This window comes from Pteronotus mesoamericanus, unplaced genomic scaffold, assembly GCF_021234165.1.
Source record: "Pteronotus mesoamericanus isolate MK-2021 breed Mesoamerican mustached bat unplaced genomic scaffold, CSHL_Meso_final scaffold_31, whole genome shotgun sequence".
Lineage (NCBI taxonomy): Eukaryota > Metazoa > Chordata > Mammalia > Chiroptera > Mormoopidae > Pteronotus > Pteronotus mesoamericanus.
The window spans coordinates 16,899,700-16,919,459 of record NW_026555312.1 but is presented as its reverse complement, the minus strand read 5'-3'; the positions used below and the strand labels follow the sequence as shown (position 1 = coordinate 16,919,459).

The 19,760-nt window shown below is 41.9% G+C and overlaps 1 protein-coding gene across 5 annotated transcripts in view; it reads left to right on the top strand.

Moving 5' to 3' along the window:
• The window catches only part of PHACTR1 (phosphatase and actin regulator 1), a 514,659-nt gene that overhangs the window by 265,162 nt on the left and 229,737 nt on the right, over positions 1-19,760 (top strand). Inside the window, exons 1-2 of one of the 5 annotated variants that reach the window (XM_054591890.1) lie at positions 3,282-3,327; positions 3,853-3,909. The exons of 3 other annotated variants lie outside the window; for them this stretch is intronic. Coding sequence is in view for 1 of the 2 variants with exons in the window: in XM_054591888.1 (XP_054447863.1) it covers positions 3,660-3,909 (250 nt within the window). In the remaining variant the exon portion in view is untranslated. Of the gene's footprint in view, positions 1-3,281; positions 3,328-3,659; positions 3,910-19,760 lie in introns of those variants that run through there. One more of the 5 variants, XM_054591888.1, reaches the window with a different exon arrangement.

The window sequence follows — 19,760 nt, the reverse complement described above, 5'->3', positions numbered from 1 at the left end:
GTCCCGGGGTCCTTTATACATGTTCCTTGACTTGACCCTCCCCTTCCCTTTCCCCACCCACCACTTCCTTCTTGATCCTGTTGGTTTCTTTTTTCTTTCAATATTGCTGGTTATATTTTCCTTGCTTGTTTGTTTGTTGATTAGGTTCCACTTATAGGTGAGATCATATGGTATTTGTCTTTCACCCCCTGGCTTATTTCACTTAGCATAATGCTCTCTAGTTCCATCCATGCTGTCATGAAGGGTAGTAGCTCTTTCTTTCCTTCTGCTGCATAGTATTCCATTGTGTAAATATACCATAATTTTTTGATCCACTCATTTAGTGATGGGCACTTAAGTTGCTTTCAACACTTGGCTACTGTAAATTGTGCTGCTATGAACATTGGGGTGCATAGGTTCTTTTGAATTGGTGTTTGGGGATTCTTAGGGTATAATCCCAGCAGTGGAATCACTGGGTCAAAAGGCAGTTCCATTTTTAGCTTTTTGAGAAAATTCCAAACTGTTTTCCACAGTGGCTGTATGAGTCTGCATTCCCACAAACAGTGCACTAGGGTTCCCTTTTATCCACAACCTTGCCAGCACTTGTTGTTTGTTGATTTATTTATGATGACCATTCGGACTGGCGTGAAATGGTATCTCATTGTCTCACTGATGTTTCTCTTCCGCTCTTTCTCCCTCCCTTCCCCTCTGTATCTAAAAATAAATGAAATCTTTAAAAAATAAAATAAAATAAAAGTGCAAAACAGAATCTCACAATATTTTTTTCTTAGTTATAATACTGGGCTCATAAATATAGTTTTGTCTTAAAGGATGAGACAAACACAGACTCTGTGCAAGACATCTCTCAGCATCGAGAGCTTATAGGGACGTTCTAGCAATGGGTATCCGAAGGAGTCTTCACTGAGGTAACGTTCAGGGTACAGAGCAGGGTCAAGAACAAAATGCAAGATTTATGTGTGCATCTGCCCAGCTGCCCACTGAAGATCAGAGGAAAGGTGGTGCTGGAACCTACTGGACTCACCCACCATCTTCCAAACTGCTGCCAGCACTACTGTACATTCCTCCCACCCAGGTCCCCTCCCCATCCACCTTCTGTTGTAAGAATAGGAGATAACAGTTCTCACCTTCCAAATTCAGCCTGAGACACACACATTCATACATCTTTCAAGAGCAGCATGGTCGAACAGAACTTTTGGAAACAATGGAAATGTTCTATCAGCCACCCTGTCTAACATACTAGCCAGCTGATACATGTGACTAAGGGCACTTGACCCATGGCCAGGTCAACTCAGGAAGTGAAATTTAATTTCATTTAATTTTAATTAATTCAAGTGTAAATAGCTATGTGTGGCTAGTGAATATTATATTGGACACACAGTTAAAAGCTGTAAACTCAGGGAAGACAGCTTAGGAAGATGGATCACCTAACAAGGAAATAGCTCTCTGAAGGTACACCTTAGTCTTTTTACATACTTAATGTTAGTAAAGAGCCCCCACGATTGTGGGGCATTTCCTTTAATATGGAGCCTAAGCTGGTGGTTGTGTCAGTGTCCTCTATGCTATGATGCCACTTGGCCCATTAAGAGAGATACCCAGAGCCCTTAGGTCTGGTTTAGTATTTGGTGAGTGAATAAAAGATTGCTGCGGGCTCAGTTGTTTTAATAAAACCATACAGGCTTTATGCAGGCCCAGTATTCTGACCTGCAAGTCAGAGAGTAGGCATGCAATTAAAAAAAAAAGTCATTGAAGAAAAGATGTAATGCAGAAGGAAGTTAAGAGGTAACAGAGTTTGGGGGAGACACCTGAGGATTAGAAAAAGAGAATAATACATGTTTGCTTATAACACAATGTGATAAATTTCCTCACACACTCCACTAGGATAACAAATGGGTCCTTTGCTATCTCTAAGATAAGGATATTAATTAGCTAGGGAACAAGCAACATGAGTCTGATATGAGCAGATACAGTGAGATTTACCTGTAGCTTGTTTGGCTGATCCCTCCAGCAAGGAGAGAGTGGTCCCTGAAGGCCCTGGTGGGCACCAGGAGAGACTTGGTTGTGATCTAATTAAAGAGAGCACAAGTCCAACTCTTAGATTCCACTTCAGCTCCTGATACGTCCTAAAGCAGGCTATGGTTTGCTGGACACCAGATATTCCTAACTACAGTAGGAAAACGAAACTCTGAATGTGCTGATTTGGGCAGAACATTTTGCAGATGATAAGTACTATAAATGACGGATGGTAGAATTGGAATGATTAAAAGCATATTATAACACAGAATTTAACATCCCCAGTGAATTGTTGGTGCTTTTACCCGTGAGGTGAGCAACGCATGTGAAATTTGCCCAGTTGGAGGAAAGACTACTAGTGACCTGCCTTTTGTGGAAGTCTCAGTCACAGGGTATTATGTAATTAACTCTGGGGAAGTTTCTGGAAACAACAGGTAGCGATAGTGCATCCTCTAACCGACACTATTTCAGTGGGCGGGGAGGTGGGCAGGAATTGTGGATCCCAGGGAGTGGATCCCAGGGAGTGGGGAGACAGGCGCAGAGTCAGACACACCTGGCTGCAAACAACTATTTCCCCACTTAAGTTTTTCATTAAAGTCAGTGGGGAGGTTATGTTGAAGCTGTGAATTCCTGGCCCCTAAGCTAACCTACTACTAAACCAGAATCTGAGGGTTTGGGGCCCCAAACTCTTTATTTTTAAAATAAGCACCCAAGGTGATTGCGGTATGAGGCTTCTCTAAATCTTAGCCTTTAAAGGGTAATAATGTAGGATTCACAATACCTGAGTCAGGATTATTGTATGGACATAGTGCGATTTTTTTGAAGTGCAGAACAGAAAAGGCTTGGTAACTTGTAGCTGTTATTATTATGGGGCCATGGACGTCACTGCCTCGCTGAGCCTTATTCACTTTGCTAAACAGCTGGGGAATTCTCAGATTCACGGGGATCCCGAAGTTGCAAGTTGTTGGTTCTGAGTTTTGGTATACCAAATGCGGCCTTTTCTGGTCCAATACTCAAAGTTTTAGTGACAGTGGTATACGGTCCCCTTCCGCCTGGGAAATTTCTGTTGAGGGTGAAAACATCAGTTACATTGTAACAGGTTGCGGGCTCCACCGAGTGTCAAGGACTGCGGGTTAGATCCACCAGAGAATGGTCACTTGTTCCTTCTGGCCCAGGAAAGGCGCTGGCACCCCAAGGGCTCCCAGCGCAGCTGCCTTCTGTGTGTGGTATGTCCTGCTTTCATTTGGCCGCTGGAGGCTGAAAGAAAAGGGGCGGGGGAGGCTGGCGTTCTGCCCTGGAGCCCCAGAGAAAGTGAAGGTAGCTGCAAAACCTGCAGGCTCCAATTGCTGGGGCTCAGGTTTTCGGAGGGGTGGGGTGGCTAGGGGAGATGTGCACGTGAGGCTCAGGTAGGACCGCGTAGTACCCTCCGGAAACCCTCCTCCAGCGGAGGAATTCGGATTGGCTCGGGCAGCGAGGTCAGCGGGGTCAAGACCCTTTCCGCGGCTTTCCCCGACCCGCCCCACAGTGGTCGAGCTGCTGTAGAGACGCCGGTTTGGGGCGGGGCGGGGGCATGCTGGCCAGGCGGCCGGGCGCGAGTGGCAGCGCGCGTGGTCCGGAGCAAAGCCCGGCCCGGGGCGTCCAGGGGCCCGATGGCGGAGCCCACGCTCGCCACGGAGCCCGGGAGGTTTGCGCTCCGCTCGCCGCGCTGCAGGGAGGGCGCGGTGCCAGGCTCGGGCGCCCAGAGACCCAAAAAGAAAGCTTTTTATTTGCTGAGGATGAAGCCCCTGAAGGAGCCCGCCCCCAACAACAACAACGTGTCCTTTGTGATCCATTGTCAACTAGGCAAGGAGATCAAACACATTTGCAGCAACTGCAGTCGAGGGGAGGACACCCGGGACGGTGAGTGCCGGGGCTCGTCTGGGCGGTGGCGAGCGCGGGAGGCGGGGAGGTGGCTCTGCTGGTCCCCAGTTAGCGGGCTCCGCCGGAGTCTGCTGCCTGGAGAGCTGCGGGCACGTCAGCCCTCCACACAGGCGTGACACCGCCCGCCCGCCCGGCACTTCGCTGAGTGCTGCCGGGAGCCAAACCGGACTGCGTCCGTGTATATACCACTGATTATATATAATATATAATATATAATATAATCCCCCAAACGAGGCGTTTGAAATGAGGGTTTGGAAAGGGGTAAATCTGGGGTTTTCTCCCGGGAAGGTGGGATTTTAGGGTGTTTGTCAGGGGCAACATTATTAGATTTAAAAGGATTGTTGCACCTGCTTTCTTAGCTTTGTGGGCTTCTTAGCTGTTCTCACATCCTTGCGTTGTGATAGGATATCGTCTTTCCTGGGCTGCGTTACAGATGTGGGTTCACTTTGGAGAGGTGGTTTGTTTGGCCTTGGCTACAGTTCCCAGCGCCCTGGGGACTTGTGGAGTTGTGGCATGGTGTCTGTTCGGAGTAAAACATGGCCGTGATTTTTGGAGTGCCACAGCTGTCCCCTCTTGGAATGATGCCTAATGGTCAAAATGTGGAGGTGGGGGGAGGGGAATGCAGAGGCTTTTTCGGAGCGTGTGCGAGCCAAGTAGCTCCCCGGAATCCGATCTGAAGTGGGGCGGCGAAAGGGTGCCAGGCTGCCAGAGACTGGAGCAGACGGAGCCAAGAAAGAGGGACAGCTCCGCGCGGACCGGGCGGAAGCCTCTGCAGATGTGAACGCGCCTCCGTGGTGGTACATTTCGCAGGATCCTCCAGGCAGTTGCGAAGCAGCTCACTGAGCAGACTCGGGAGGGCCACGGAAGGTCGCGGAAAAGTTTTAGGCAGCAGATTTTGCAGAGGAAGTATCAGCTACTGGCCAGCCTAAAGCTCACTGCCTCGCTCGACGCTTGCACCTGCTTGGGCAGACAGATTTTTCTGATCAACCAGGCGGGTTCTCATGCTCCCTTTGAAAGAACAAATTATACTTAGGATCCCTCGTGTTCATTGCTGGCCTCTAAAGTGCAGAATAATGAAGTGACTGTGGCTTGGCTAATGTCTTTTCAAAATTAGCGTCCTGCTAGTGTAATTATACTTTTTCTTTGATTAAACTGAGAGAGAGAGCCTGTGCAGAATGGCACTAGGCATCCAAGAGGAAAACTGGCGCTGCACTGGAGGAAGGCAGGCGTGCACAAAACACACTAATGCTGCTCCAGTTAGGCTTAGGAGAGGATATTCGTTTTTGAGAAGCATACATTTACTGATGTGTGTTTGGTCCTTTGATTATGATATAAGCTGCTGACACCTATGGAATATAAATGGATTAATGGGATGATCCAAAGCCAGACTTTTACCATAAAATGTAATAGAGCATGAGATGTGGGCTGAAATATTTATTAAATGAATCACTCTGTTGACAGAATTGCTTCCCACATGGGCTACTGCTTTCACAACCTTGGGAGTTTATGTAAATTAGAATCTCTAACTGTTGGTACAATAAGGAAGGGTCTATGTCTACACCCAAGGATAAGTGTTTATGTATGTAATTACAAACGTGATCACTGGCAAACATGTTGGTGTGCACTGTTAATGGAAGCAGGCATGCTTTAGCCTGCAGCACGCATTTCTGCTTGCATCATCTCTGCAGTCTCAGACACTCCAGAACCTATCTATGGATGTTCCTATATCATCTGATATGACTTAAGTATTTAATTCCGAAGGATTCTGGCAGGGGAGACCTCAGGTTGTGGCACCTCCCTTTTTGCCTAACACCACACTGTGAATCCTCCCTTCCGAATGGGTGCTGTGCTCATTTAGTCACTGAAATAGAATGAGGTCAGGAGTTTAACCCTTCTGTTTTTTACTGCCAGAGCCCAACACAGCACTGCCCATTGTAAAAGGAAAGGAAGTTCAAATAAATTTTACTCCCTGCAAGCGTTGACCTTGTAATGATAGTTTGTCACGAGTGGATGTTCCGTTAGATAAGTTCTCTAGAAGTGATTTTTAAGTTGAATCATCTTTTCTGTGTATCAGGAAAGCCCACAATTTTAAAGGAAACGTGTGGTAAAGATTGTGGTAATGCGAACAGGTTTGGTGAGGCGCCATAGAAAAGTATGTTTCTTATGGTGGGGCACACCTACATTGGGTCCAGCTCCATCAAGGTGTTTGGCTCCTCATATAGCACCTAGGAGGCCATTGAGTGGCAACAGTAAAAATTCTGGCCCAGTAGGAAAGCCTCACTTGAAATTGTATACAGCTAACATTTTATAGAGTTTCTCTCATTCTCAATTTCTTTGTATGTAGAAATGGCAGGTATTTTAAATATAGGTAGGGCATATTTTACTAACTTGCACTTTAAAGACAATCTATAATTTAAAGTATTTAGCTGATGTAGAATGAAGTCTAAAAGGAAAAATATTTCTGGATGGTTGAGTGGATATAAAAGGGGAAATTACATTTTAGCAAGTGCTGTTTTACTTAGGAGTATTTTTTTTCAAGTTCCCGATATCCACTAAATAGTATTAAAGATGCTTTGCTGACCTTTTATTAAGTAATTATTTAAATTATTTATTTATTCATTCCTAGAGAGAAGGGAAGGGAGGGAGAAAGAGAGGGGGAGAAACATCCCTCGATTGCCTCTCACTCGCTCCCTGACAGGGCCCAGGCCCCCAACCCAGCGTGTGCCCGGTCAGGATCAGGAATCAAAGTGGTGACCTTTCGCTTTGCAGAATGATGCCCAAGCAGCTGATCATACACGTCAGGGCTTAAGTAATTTTTAAGAAGTTGTAGAATACAGTTCACCATTAATGGCCAAAGGTAGCTTACATTTACTTTATCTCTACTCTTTTGGTTTAACACTGAAGCCATTTTCAGATGAGAAAACGAGCATATATAGCACTTCAATGCCAAAGGCTATGGAACAAGTAGAGGCTACATCAAAGATTCAAATCCTTGTTTACATGTCTTTAAAAGCAAGGTGCTTTCCACCTACTATCAAGTATTTTTTTTAATGGCACCTACATTTAATGTAGAAAATTTGGTAGTGTGTTGTGTTAGTGTGTTCTATAGTTGTGTAGGTTTGATAAGCCAGGTTTATTAGGATACAGAATTAGAATGAATTACAGGATTTCCTAGTATACTTAATTATTTTTATCTGCTTTACCTACAGGTAAAGAGGCTGTCATCGGTAGGAGTAGAGGGAGAGAAATTTTTAGCTAAGTAGATTAGAAATTATGTACATTGTAAAACTAGAAGAGACATAGTTAAATCATCACTAAACATATTAGAAGTTAATAGGAGAATATAATTTAATTTACAAATAACTAAAATCAACTTAAGGGAGAAATCTATTCTAGAAAGCCAGTTATTTCTGTATATAATTATATATATATTTTCTATTCTCATTTGAAATCCTTTTGAGTCTTTAATAGTGATAAATTGTCATAAGAATGATAATAGCATTAATAATTACATTTTAAGATTTAATTTCAATTACTTTTAACAGAAATAAAACATATTAACAGCTTTAAAACAGTTTTTAGAAATATTTTGAAGCCTCTTTTCTATAGCAGCACGTATTTCCTTTAAAATAGCAGCTCTCCTGATAGAAAAGACTCAAATTGCAAATCGCTTCTAGAGAACTTAACTAACATAATAATCAAATGATAAATAAGTTCAGAAACAAGATATATGTATTGCAGTTGCTACTCAGTGCTTATTGCACATAATTCATCAATATTTGAAGATTATCTTTATTTTGCTAAATATTTTTTCTATTCTTTAAATAGTCCTATACAAATGTACTAACTTATTGACCCACTAGATGAATTTCCAAATTTTGTTTTGAGGATAGAAATATTTAACATCTTTTCTAATATATTCCAATATGAATTTTTGGAATGACAATTTGTCATAATACTTCTCTGTTACTCTGACTATAGGGTTCATCGGCAGGACAGCCTTTTAAAAGAGAATCCTTTATGAATTTTTGTGGGTGAAATCCCTCATTTTGCAGATGAGAAAATTGAGGTGCATGTCGATTAGGTGAGCAATCCCGAAAGGTCCAAGCACCTTTTGGCATCAGGGCTGCTGATAGAACCTGTCCCTTGATGAAGGCCCAGAGCTGGGTCGTGGAATCTCACCGCCTGTTTCAAATCATGGCTCGTCCACTTGCTAGCTGGGTGACGTTAGGATACCATCGCCTTATTTACTGCATGGAGTTGTGAGGATTAAATGAGATAATTGGTACAAAGCACTTAGCCTGGCAAGAGAAAGTGCTGGAGAAATATTAGCTGTGATTACTCTCATTTGTATTGTTACTGCCAAGTCCAATTTTGTGCTGGGTTTTTCCTCCTGCTATAATGTGCTGCTTCGCCTCTTCTGGAATCAAACTTCCTTGGATTGGGTTCAAGGTGAAAGCACCCTATTCTACTCTACTTTAACAGTTACAGTTTTTACTATGTCTAGTAAAACAAATGAAGCAAAAGTGAAACTGCGGAAGAGCCCCTTCAACATGGCACAAGTCAAATGTCTTTTTCGTTTATTTGTTTGTTTTAAAGTTTCAACAATCATGACCAGTTTGTTCTAGATAAAAGGATATATAGATATATATAGAGACACTGACTAAGCAGTTTTTGATCAGTTGAGTAATCAAAAAACAGGCAAGGCAGGAAGAGGAAAGATTAATAGCTGGAGGAAGTTGTTACTGGAGGATTGTAACTACATGGTCTGAAGATATGACACAGTCAAAGGGACAGGGATGGAGGACTTGGCCTGAGGCAAAGGACAGAGGCACGAAACTGCTTTCTTAAGATCAGGAAAGCCTGGAAAAGCTCTGACTTGGGCAGAGCGTAGAGATTGTGTGGGACCCTGAAAAGAAAGGCCCTTGCTCAGACAGTAGGGAAGAAAAGTGAAGAAGGGCTTAGCAGGATGTCGGCAAGGGGTGTACACAGCAGGGAGGTTCTAATGAAGTTGTGCTCTTGCAATTTTATCAAAGCGTTGTGCACTCAAACAACTGAGCTGTTGATTCTCTTACGTTTCTTTGTAAAATTAGCAGCTTTTGTGCACAGAGCCGTCTCAGCTTAAGGGTAGATAACAAGAGGTACAACATCCAGTCAAAGCCCTTGAAGAATTTGTGTTTTAGTGAGAGTAACAGGAAAATAAACTGCTAAATTATTGGAGGAGGCCATAATTATGTGAGTAAGGTAGGAGGGCTTTCCAGAGGAGGGGATATTTGGGCTGGAACCTAATAGAGGAGTTTTTCCAAATAAAAAGGGAAGGGCATTTCTGTAAGGAAAACACCATACACAGACCATTTAAACTGTAAAGGAGCATGGTTTGCTTGGGGAAAAGTATAAATTCAGCAGGTAGAATTTGCAGAATATGGGGGAAAATAACTTGAATTAGTCTGGAAACATATGTTGGGGCAATTCATTCTTTTTTCCAGTAATATATTTGTGAAGCATTTTTTATGTGCCACATTAAACATTGAGAATATAAATAGCACTAGGATAGTGTGGTCTTTGCTCTCAAAGACCTTACACTGTAGTACAGGGAGATAGACAAATACATGCATGAAAGTTGAAAGTGTTTTAGAAAGAAAAGTGTTATTTTAGAGACAGAAAGTAGAGAGAGTGGTTGGTCCCACCTGGGCAAGAGAGAGATCAGAAAAATCCTAGTACAATTTTTTTAATCCTCACTCAAGGATATGTTTATTGATTTTAGAAAGTGAGGAAGGGGGAGAGAGACAGACAGACAGACCGACAGACATTGATGTGAGAGAGAAACATCATTCAGTTACCTCCTGTATGTGCCCTGACTGGGGATTGAACCCACAACCTAGGTATGTGCCCTGACCAGGATTCGAACTTCGGCTAACTTTTGGTGTGTGGGACAATGCTGCAACCAACTGAGCCACCTGGCCAGGGCAGATCCTGGCACACCGTATGAAAGAGTTCAGATTTCATCCAGTGATCACCAAAGGTGGCCCACGGGTTCTTAAGCAGAGGTGGTGTGATCAAGTTACCTTAAAAAAAAAAGAGGAAAAGTTTACATCTATGCCAGAAGTATACAGATGAGGATAATGGACCCCTATAGACTCATCACCCACATTCTCCCCACTCCTGTATTATGATGAAGTAAATTCAAGTGTTTTTGTGTGATGGTGTTGCTGGCAGCGCCTAGTCAGGGACCAGGCAAGAGAAAGGGCCCAGGTGCCACAGCCACTCACAGCACAAGGAAGCACCTTTCAAGACCTTGAACAGAAAGTGTCAAAAAAACAGGATTCTTCTATTCTGTTACAGATCCATAAAGAGGCCCAGTAGCACTTTCAAGCACCAGCAATTCAGTCAGTTTGCCTTATTAACTTTGAACTCGTATGTAATTTTACTAGTAATTTCCCCTTCCATTCTAATATCTTTCTGACACTTTACAGACAACATCTGTAAATACTCACTTAGTTCAGGAGAAGAAATGTTAAAAATATTTGTAAAATCTATAGCTTAAAATATACCAATATGTCTATAGGAGATTTTAAAAGCTTAATAGATAAAATATATACATAAAATGTTTTTGGGAGGTGGAGGAACCAAAATTTGTCTCCTAGCCCCATTCATTTCTAGAGTTTGTTAATTAATATGAAGTAAGAACTTTTGGAACTTCAGCAGGCATTTAGAGTTTAAACATGTGTCTGAAAGGAGGGAACATGGAGAGCTAGCTAGGAGTCACCTTCAAAGGCTTCAAGGTCAATGACAAGTAAGCAGTTGTGATGAAAGCAATGAGATAAAGGGGAGCCAGCTGAAGGCCAGAAAACAAGGGGTAGGAGAAGCGATGTGCTTCCCTGGAACCCAAACAGTTGATAAGGGAGAAAAGAGAAGAGCAGAGGGGCAAAAGTTGCAAAGCTCTGTGTAAGAGAACCAGGAGCTAAACAAGAATCTAGTTGTTAGGTTGGGAAAGAAATGAAAGAAAATAGAGATTTTCTGCTTGGGAAACACTCAACCAGTATACCATATGAAAGAAATAATGTGCTGGTTGTTTTTATAGTTTTACTACTTCAGTGTCTAAGGCCAGAGGAAGGGTAGAACATGGTCATTCATTTACTTACACAAGAAGCACTGATGCCTACACTGAACTTGATGTGTAAATACAGAGATAAAAGATGAGTTCCTGCCCTTCGAGAAACTTGCAGTCTAGGAAGGAACATATCTAATACAATAGTTCCCCGTTATCCACAGTTTCCTTACCCACAGTCAAACATAGTCTGAAAATATTAAATGGAAAATTCCAGGAGAAAGCAATTCATAAGTTTTAAATTCCATGCCATTCTGAATAGTGTGATGAAATCTCGTGTCCTGCTGCTGTATCACACCCGAGACGTGAATCATTCCTTTATCCATTGTCTCTACGCTGTATATGCTCCCTGCCTGCTAATTAGTTAGCTGTGTCCTTCATCAGATTGGCTGTCAAAGGGAGCAAGAGAGACAGAGAGAGAGAGAGAGAGAGAGAGAGAGAGCGCGCAACCACATTCACATAACTTTTATTACAGTATACTGTTATAATTATTCCATGTTATTATTAGTTATTGTTCTTAATCTCTTACTGTGCCTACTTTATAAATTAAACTTTATCATAGGTTATGTATGATAAACCTATCATACATAGGTCCGCTAGGATCTGCCATTTCAGGCATCCACTGGGGGTCTTGGAACATATTTCCTGTGTATAGAGGAGGCAGGCTCAGGGTGCTATGGACACGCAGGTAGAGACTCCATCTCCTTGAGAGAGAAAGTCAGGGAGGTCGTGTGGGAGGAGATGGCACTTGAGCTAAATTGTGATGGGAGGATAGGTTTGGGCTGGCAAAGATGCCTGAGGGAGTCACTGGGCAGGGTGACGAGCATGTGCAGACAAAGGTTAGGAGGCCTGAGGAGGGCATCAAATGTAAACCGCTCAAGGCAAGGGTCTTTGCTGTCTCCTCTTCACTGCTGTATTTTCAGTTTCTTGACTATTAGACATTTAAAAATGTGTTCAACATATGAATACACATGTTAATTTATTAATGATTAATCTATTTGATTAATATGTATCCATTTATTATAGTGACTCCAAGGACAGTAGTTTTGTAGACTGGGGTAGAACATATAAGCCTGGGAAGGAGAGGAAAGGGGCCTGGAAGAACGGGTACAGGTGGATCATGAAGGGCTTTAGACACCATGCTGAGGAGGTGGGATTTGCTCCATGGTGGGAAACAAGATTCTATGGAGGAATTTTTAAGTAACTTTAATTTTTTTCTTTTTGTTGTTTTTTTTTTAACCCTCACCTGAGGACATTATTTTATTGCCTTAGAGAGAGAAGAAGGGAGAGAGAAAGAGGGGTAGGGAGACACATACACACATTGAAGTAAGAAAGAAACATGGGTTGCCTTCTCATGCATGTCCTGACCGTGAATCAAACCCACCACCATTTGGTTTACAGGATGAAGCTCCAATCAACTGAGCCACACCAGCCAAGGCTAGTTATTGTTTTGGTTTTTCAGTTTCAGCTTTGTTGAGGTATAACTGATAAAAATGTAAGATATTTAAAGCGTACGTAATGACCATTTGATCTACGTATATATTGTGAAGGGATCCCCCCCAATCTAGTTAATTAACACATCCATTAACTTTCATATTTATTTTTTTATTTTTATTTTGGTGAGGACATTTAAGTTCCACTCTCTTTGAAGCAAATTTCAATTATATAGCATAGTGTTATCAAATATAGTCATCATGTTTACTTTAGGTCCTCAAACCTCATTCTTCTTATAGCTGAAAGTTGGTTCCCTTTTACCAACCTCTCCCTATTTTCCCTGCCCCCACCCCAGTCTCTGGCAACCATTTTTCTTCTCTGTGTTTCTATGAGTTTGACTTTTTCTTTCTTGTTTTTTTAGCTTCCACATATAAGTGATACCATGCAGTATTTGTTTTTCTTTGGCTTATTTCACTTAGTATAATGCTGTGAAGCTCCATCCATGGTGTTGCAAATGGCAGGATTTCCTTCCTTCTCATGGCTGAATAATATTCCATTCCATTCACCCACGGGTAGACACTTGGGCTGTTTCCATGTTTTGGCTATGGTGAACAGTGCTGCAATGAACAAAGGCATGCAGATATCTCTTCACCGTCCTGTTTTCATTTCCTTTGGATATATACCCAGAAGTGTGAGGGCTGCTGCAGCATATGATACTTCTAATTTTAATTTTTCTTCAATCTCTATGCCAGTTTCCATATTGGCTACACCAATTTACATTCCCACCAACAGTGCTCAAGGGTTCTCTTTACCCACATCCTGTCAACACTTGTTATTTCTTGTCTTTTTGATAATAGTTATGCTAACAGGTGTGAGGTGATCTCTCACTGTGGCTTTGGTTTGCATTTGCTTGACAGTTAGTGAGGTTGGGCACCATCTCATGTTGCCCGTTGGGATGTCTTCTTTGGAGAAGCATTATTCAGATCCTCTGTCCATTTTTTAATCAGATTGTTTTTTACCCTTGAGTTGTATGAATTCTTTATATATTTCTGATATTAATCACTTATCATATATATGATTTGAGAACTTTTTTTTCCAATTTGGTATGTTGCCTTTTCATTTTGTTGATGGTTTTTGGGGGGATGCAGAAACTGTTTAGTTTGATGGAGTCCCACCTGTTTATTTTTGCTTTGTTGCTTTTGCTTTTGGTGCCAAGTCCAAAAACTCATTTCTAAGACTCTTGTCAGGGAGCTTACCACCTATGTTTTCTTCTAGGAGTTTTATGGTTTTAGTACTTACAATCAAGTCTTTAATCCATTTTTAGTTGATTTTTGTGAGTTGTAAGATAGGGGTCTATTTCCATTATTTTGCATGTGGCTTTCCTGTTGTCCTTACACCATTTATTGAAGTGACTGTCTCTTCCCCATTGTGTATTCTTGGCTCGTTTGTTGTAAATTAATTGACGATATATGCAGGGTTTATTTGGGGCTGTCTTTTCTCTTCCATTGATGTGTGTGTCTGTGTTTATGCCATGGTCATAGCGTCTTCATTAGAGCTTTGTAGTATAGTTTGAAATCAAGAAGTGTGACACTTGTCAACATTGCAATGGCTATTTAGGTCTTTTGTGGTTCTACACAAATTTGGGGTGGATTTTTTTCCATTTTTCTGTTTTTGTGAAAAATACCATTGGAGTTTTAGTTGCTTTATTGAGATGTAATTCGCATGCCATACAATTTGCCCATTTAAATTTTACAATCCAATGACTTTTAGTATATTCACAGAGTTGTGCCTCTATTACCACATCACAGAGAGAACATCTTCATTATTCTGAAAAGAAACTCTGCTCCCCTTAACCTATCCCTTCCAATTCTCTTATGTCTGCTGTCCCTAGGTAACCACTAATCTACTTTTTTTTTTGTTTCTAAAGGCTTCCCTATTCTAGATATTTCTTATAAATAGAATCATGCAGTACAGGATGGGGCAAAGGTAGGTTTACAGTTGTGTGTATGGAAAATAATACAATAATTAATAAATAATAATACAGAATAAATTCTGTGTTTTGCATACTCAAAACTGGAAACCTACTTTTGCCCCATACTACATATGATCCTGTGCCTGTCTTTTTTCACTTAGCACAAGGTTTTCACGGTTCATCCATGCTGTAGCTTAAATCAGTACTTCATTTCTTTTTATTGCCAAATCATTATATGGATATGATATATTTTGCGTATTCATTAATCAGTTGATAAATATTCGGGTTGTTTCTACTTTTTGGCTATTACAAATAATGTTGCTGTAGCGTTTGTGTACAAGTTTTAGTGTGGTTGTATGTTTTCATTTTTCTTGGACGTATGCCCAGTAGTAGAATTGCTGGAGCTTGTGGTAACATTTTTAACCATTTAAGGAACTGCCAGATTTGTATCAAACTTCTTGCACCATTGTAAGTTCCCACCAGCAATGAGTATATGAAAGCCCTATCTGTATCTATCCTTTCCAATACTTGTTATTATCTTTGTTTTGGATTATAGCCACCCTGGAGGATTTTTAAGAAAAACAGAAGGTTCTGAGTTGGTAATCAAGAAGAGAGTTAATTCAGCCCATTTAAGAAGGCCATTATGCTTAGAAAATTTAGACACCTTCCATAAATATATTTATATTACACTCCCGTGCTATTTCCTTATAATTATCAGAACAACCTTTTACAGTTGGAATTAGTATTGTGCCCATTTTAGAGAAGAGGGGTCAGAGAACAGCGCAGTTGTGGCTTCTCCCGCCTCTTGACCATGCTGCTGTCCCTTGCTGTCCCTCTGGTTCCGCCTCCATAGCCACAGCTGGATGCCTTTGAGATATGAACCCTTAAGAAAGACTAGCCCCTTTGGCTAATGAAGTTTAAATTCTTAAAATAATTAATTAAATCTGAAAATGATTCTTTTATGAAAATTTGGGCAAAAATGAGTCCCCCAAGTAAGCTGTCAATTTATTAAAAAGTGAAAGAAGTTAGCTGGCAGAGAGTGTATATGGTTAGAATTAGGCAGCCTCAGGGACCGCAGATGTGCTGCGCTAGCACTTGAGTCACCTCTGTCCTGAGTTTCTCCCACCTGTAAAATAAACTTACTTCTCTTCCCTGAGGATGTTGCTGAGGTGCTTAAAACCTGTCCAAATGAGGGGTTGGTATGCTGCAGCCCAAGAGCCCTCTGTTTTCACTCATTGAGAATTTTTTTTTCACTTTCAAATGGTTGGCTAAATCAAAAGAAGAATTCTATTTCATGACAGAAGACACTTACAGGACACTCAAGTGTCAGTGTGCATAATGCAAGTTTTGCCGGAACACAACCGCTCGCAGTCATTACGGTGCTGGCCATGGTGGCTTTGCACCGCCCCTGCAGAGCCAAGGAGCTGCAACAGAGGCCCTCCGGGCCTACAATGTTTATGTAGTAATTTATAAAATATTCTCTGGCCTTTATCAAAAGTGTTTGCCAACCTTTCCCTACACCAAATTTCCTATGGTTGGAAGATCCCTCCTGTCAGCACCACATCTGATCTTGGACTTGAAAAAAACCAAATCCCATGTCTATGTGGTTCACCTGAAATGCAGTTTCCGTCTGTTTAAAGGGCTACTTGATGTCCTAGTGACTCAGAGGGACACATTTTAAATGAAAATCAAGTTAAAAGAAACATTGCTCTGAACTGGGATTGCGGAATATCTTTGCTGTCCCCAGCCCCACCCTGACCTTCATGTGGGTTTCAGGCTGGCACCTCTGACAGAAGGGCTGGGTTTCTAATCCCCACCTAAGACCTCGCCATCTTGCCTCTGTTATTGTTTCAATGTGAACTTTAGAACAATTGCCTCTATTTTGGCACACAGAGATTTGTCTCCACAGTAATTATTTTGCAACCCACAAAAGTAATTATAAAATCGAATAGTTATCTTCTAAACAAGCCGTAAACCCAGCAGTGGCTCTTGGGTGGGGGTGGGGGGAGTTCCTGTTCTTTAATTATCATTTTTTTTAAGGGCTGTAACGTTCTGCTTGCCTGGCCCTCTTACCTCAGTTCTTCGGTTATTTCAAGTTCAGTAGCAATGAACAGTGAAGTACCAGCTTCTTTGGATGCAGCTTCCTCCAAACAGTAACACTGTTCCAGCTTCACGAACAGAAAGATAGAGGTGTAAGTAAGAAAAGGGGAAAGCAAAGCCTGATTTAATTCTCATGGTAATAGGAAACAAAATTTAAAAAGGGACTAACAGCCTGTCCAACTGCATTACTGGTTGGTTCGAATTACTGAGAGCTGCACTGTAGTGAGGCCTCTGGATCCTGAAGGTGTTCTCAACGTGAGTTGGCATCAGCATTTTCTGGCACAAAAGGAGGGATGAAATCTGCTGCTCAGCGAGCCGCCTTCCGTCTCTGACAGGCTGCCATATTCCAGGGTGAGGTTATTTCTTGAGAGATTTAAAGTCTGTTCATGGGCAAGTATTTGTCTGACATATGCAACAGATACGGTAGATAACATTTACTTCTATGTTTGGAAACTGTCACTTGTCTGATAAGCCAGACTACTCCACATGACGAAAGGATGTGTAGAGAAGCAGATTCTGATGACAGAGACCACTACTGATCGGCTACATATTCAAGACTCACCCTCTCCAAATTTTAGTAACTCACTGATGTGTGAGTCAGTTCGCCAACCCACTCAAAAGTTAAGCCACAGACAGGAGCTCATCATCCCCAAAATGAACACGCAGTGACTGTTTCCGCTTGCCCAGTACCCTAGTGTTTTCATATCCAGCAAGAATAGTGTGCTGCAGTTTCCTCCTGGCCATGATATGAATTATTCATGCATTGTTAAGCAGCCTGTGGTCAAAACACCACTACCCAAAGTAAAACTGAACACAAAAGAAGAGACTTTAATATTTGCAGCTGAAACAGCCTTTTGCATTGGAAATAGAGATGATGAGATACTGGGCCCTCCCCTCCTTGTCCTGAGTTTTTGAGATTGACTTACGAACGTAAATGCAGATTTCTTGTGGTAAGACAGTAGAAATAGCTTGAACTGCATACTTAGGTTCATTTCCCAAGGTTTTCTAGAAGGCAGAAGAGTGGAACATATACAAAAAGGAGCATCTATATTCGAGAAATGGAATTAAAGATGAACATAACCAAAGCAAGAGCTATTTTTTGGAAAAAAACAATTATCTTAGAAGATCCCCATGTGTCAACCAGATAAAAGGGGGACTGCTCTGTTTCAGACGAAGGGGGCGGGCTCGCCCTCACGGGGTGCCGTACTGTCCTAGGGCTTCTCAGAACCACAGTTGGAAAGTTGTTCTCCGCTTTTCTCCATTTGGATGACATATAATGTATTGTGGATTGATTATTGTTTCTAAGATATAAATATCAGCTCATAACAGGGATATTATACCCCACATTTTAATCCTTTGAAGATGATGAAACCTCTAATAGAGCAGTTTGGGCCATAAATAATGTATAGCCAAATACAGTATAAATTTTTAGTGTGTGGAAGGGGGGGTACAACCTAAGATAGAGTTAGTTTTTGGAAAATGTGTATGCTGTATTGGCTAAAGACTTATATCACATCATATATAAATGAGTAGGAATATAACAGTTTTAGAATCAAATTATTTCAATAGGAACATTTAAGCTAGTGCCAGCATTAATAATCACATTTTAAATAAGGGCAGCTACTTACAGTGAAATCAGATCAGGTGTGTAGTCCCTTTCGCTTCCTTCTTAACATTGCTGATGGTTCTGAAATTCACCACTGGCTCTATGAGCAAGTGTTGAAGACCAAACAGGAATGACATTTACTATTTAAACCATAGTATGCCAGATGGGTTGGTGTGTGTTACTAGCTCAAAGTATGTAATTCACCGTGAAAGAAGTGGTACAAATTTACTTTGAAAATACCATGCCTAAATTACAGTAAGATTTTAGGAAGCAAACAGACCTTATTTTTATTGCAAAATCCTAAGAGTACAATTCCTGGCAGTGTCTACCAGAGAGAAGGAATTAACAGCCTCAAGGGGAGGGTTAGGAAAACAGAGCACCCCCTGGGAATTAGGCACACACTGGCCTCAGTCTTTCAGGCCTGGCCTCTGTCTTCCTTTTTTAAGATTTTCTTAAAGATTTTATTTATTTATTTTTAGAGGTGGGGGGAGAAAGAGAGGGAGAGAAACATCAATGAGTAGTTGCCTCACACACCCTCAACTGGGGACTAGGCCCATAACCAAGGCATGTGCCCTGACAGGGAATCAAACCAGCGACCTTTTCGTTTACAGGCCAGCACTTAATCCACTGAGCCACACCAGCCAGGGCTCGGTTTTCCTCCTTGCGAACAGTGATGAGGGATAGGAAGAGGATCATGCTTGTTTTTCCAGAGGGTCTTGAGACTATTCAGGAGGCATCTGGGCCATTTTCAAACATATAAAACACAGGGTGGTATCATGCTTTTCTATCCATGGTTCTGGCTTGCACATTCCAAAGGGAGGAAGGAGCTGAGTTTTTCTCTTCTGTCCTCATGCTCTCCTCTCTTCATGGAGATGACTGGTGGGAGAATGGAGGACCGAGGAGGCAGCATGATGCCTGTAGTGCCTGTAGGACTGGGAAAGTGGTAGTTGCTTTATCTCAAGGTGAAAGAGCAGAGGGATCCCCTGAGCGAGGTGAACAGATGGCACAATCATTGCTGCTACACTGCTCCTGGCTGTGCACGTCCTCACTCCCATACTCGGCCGAGCCTTTTCAGACTGTTCAGGTCAGAGAGCTGTGGCGAACTCTGAACAGCAACCTGCTTAAGGCTATTCTAGAGGCCAGAGTGCCTTGCTGATGGCCATTCCTGCTGCCCAAAGACAAAGGCTACACCCTCCTAAGCAAGGGTGGAGGGGCAGAAGTGCTCTAGGAAGCACAGATCCTCTTCAGAATCCAAACTCCCCTGCTAGTCACCTCAATCCATAGATGTCACAGAGTTTTAAAAACGAACAAATCAGTCTGTGATTTAGGGATAGAAGATGCTAGAGTGGAATAGAGACTAGTCAGGAAGTAGATAGGAACATCGCCATACTTCGCACCTTTACCTTTGGTCTTAATTTGCTCCCTTGCTTTGCTTCCTGATGAATATTGAAGGCATATTCATAAATCATCTGGTCCCCCCTCACTCAAAATTTTAAATTAGCCTTATTGCCTTTGGCAAAATAATAAGTTTTGGCCTGGTGTCTAAATATGTTGCAGTCTGTACTGTTATAGCCAGTCCATGGTAAGAAGGTGGGGAAGGCAAGTTCTGT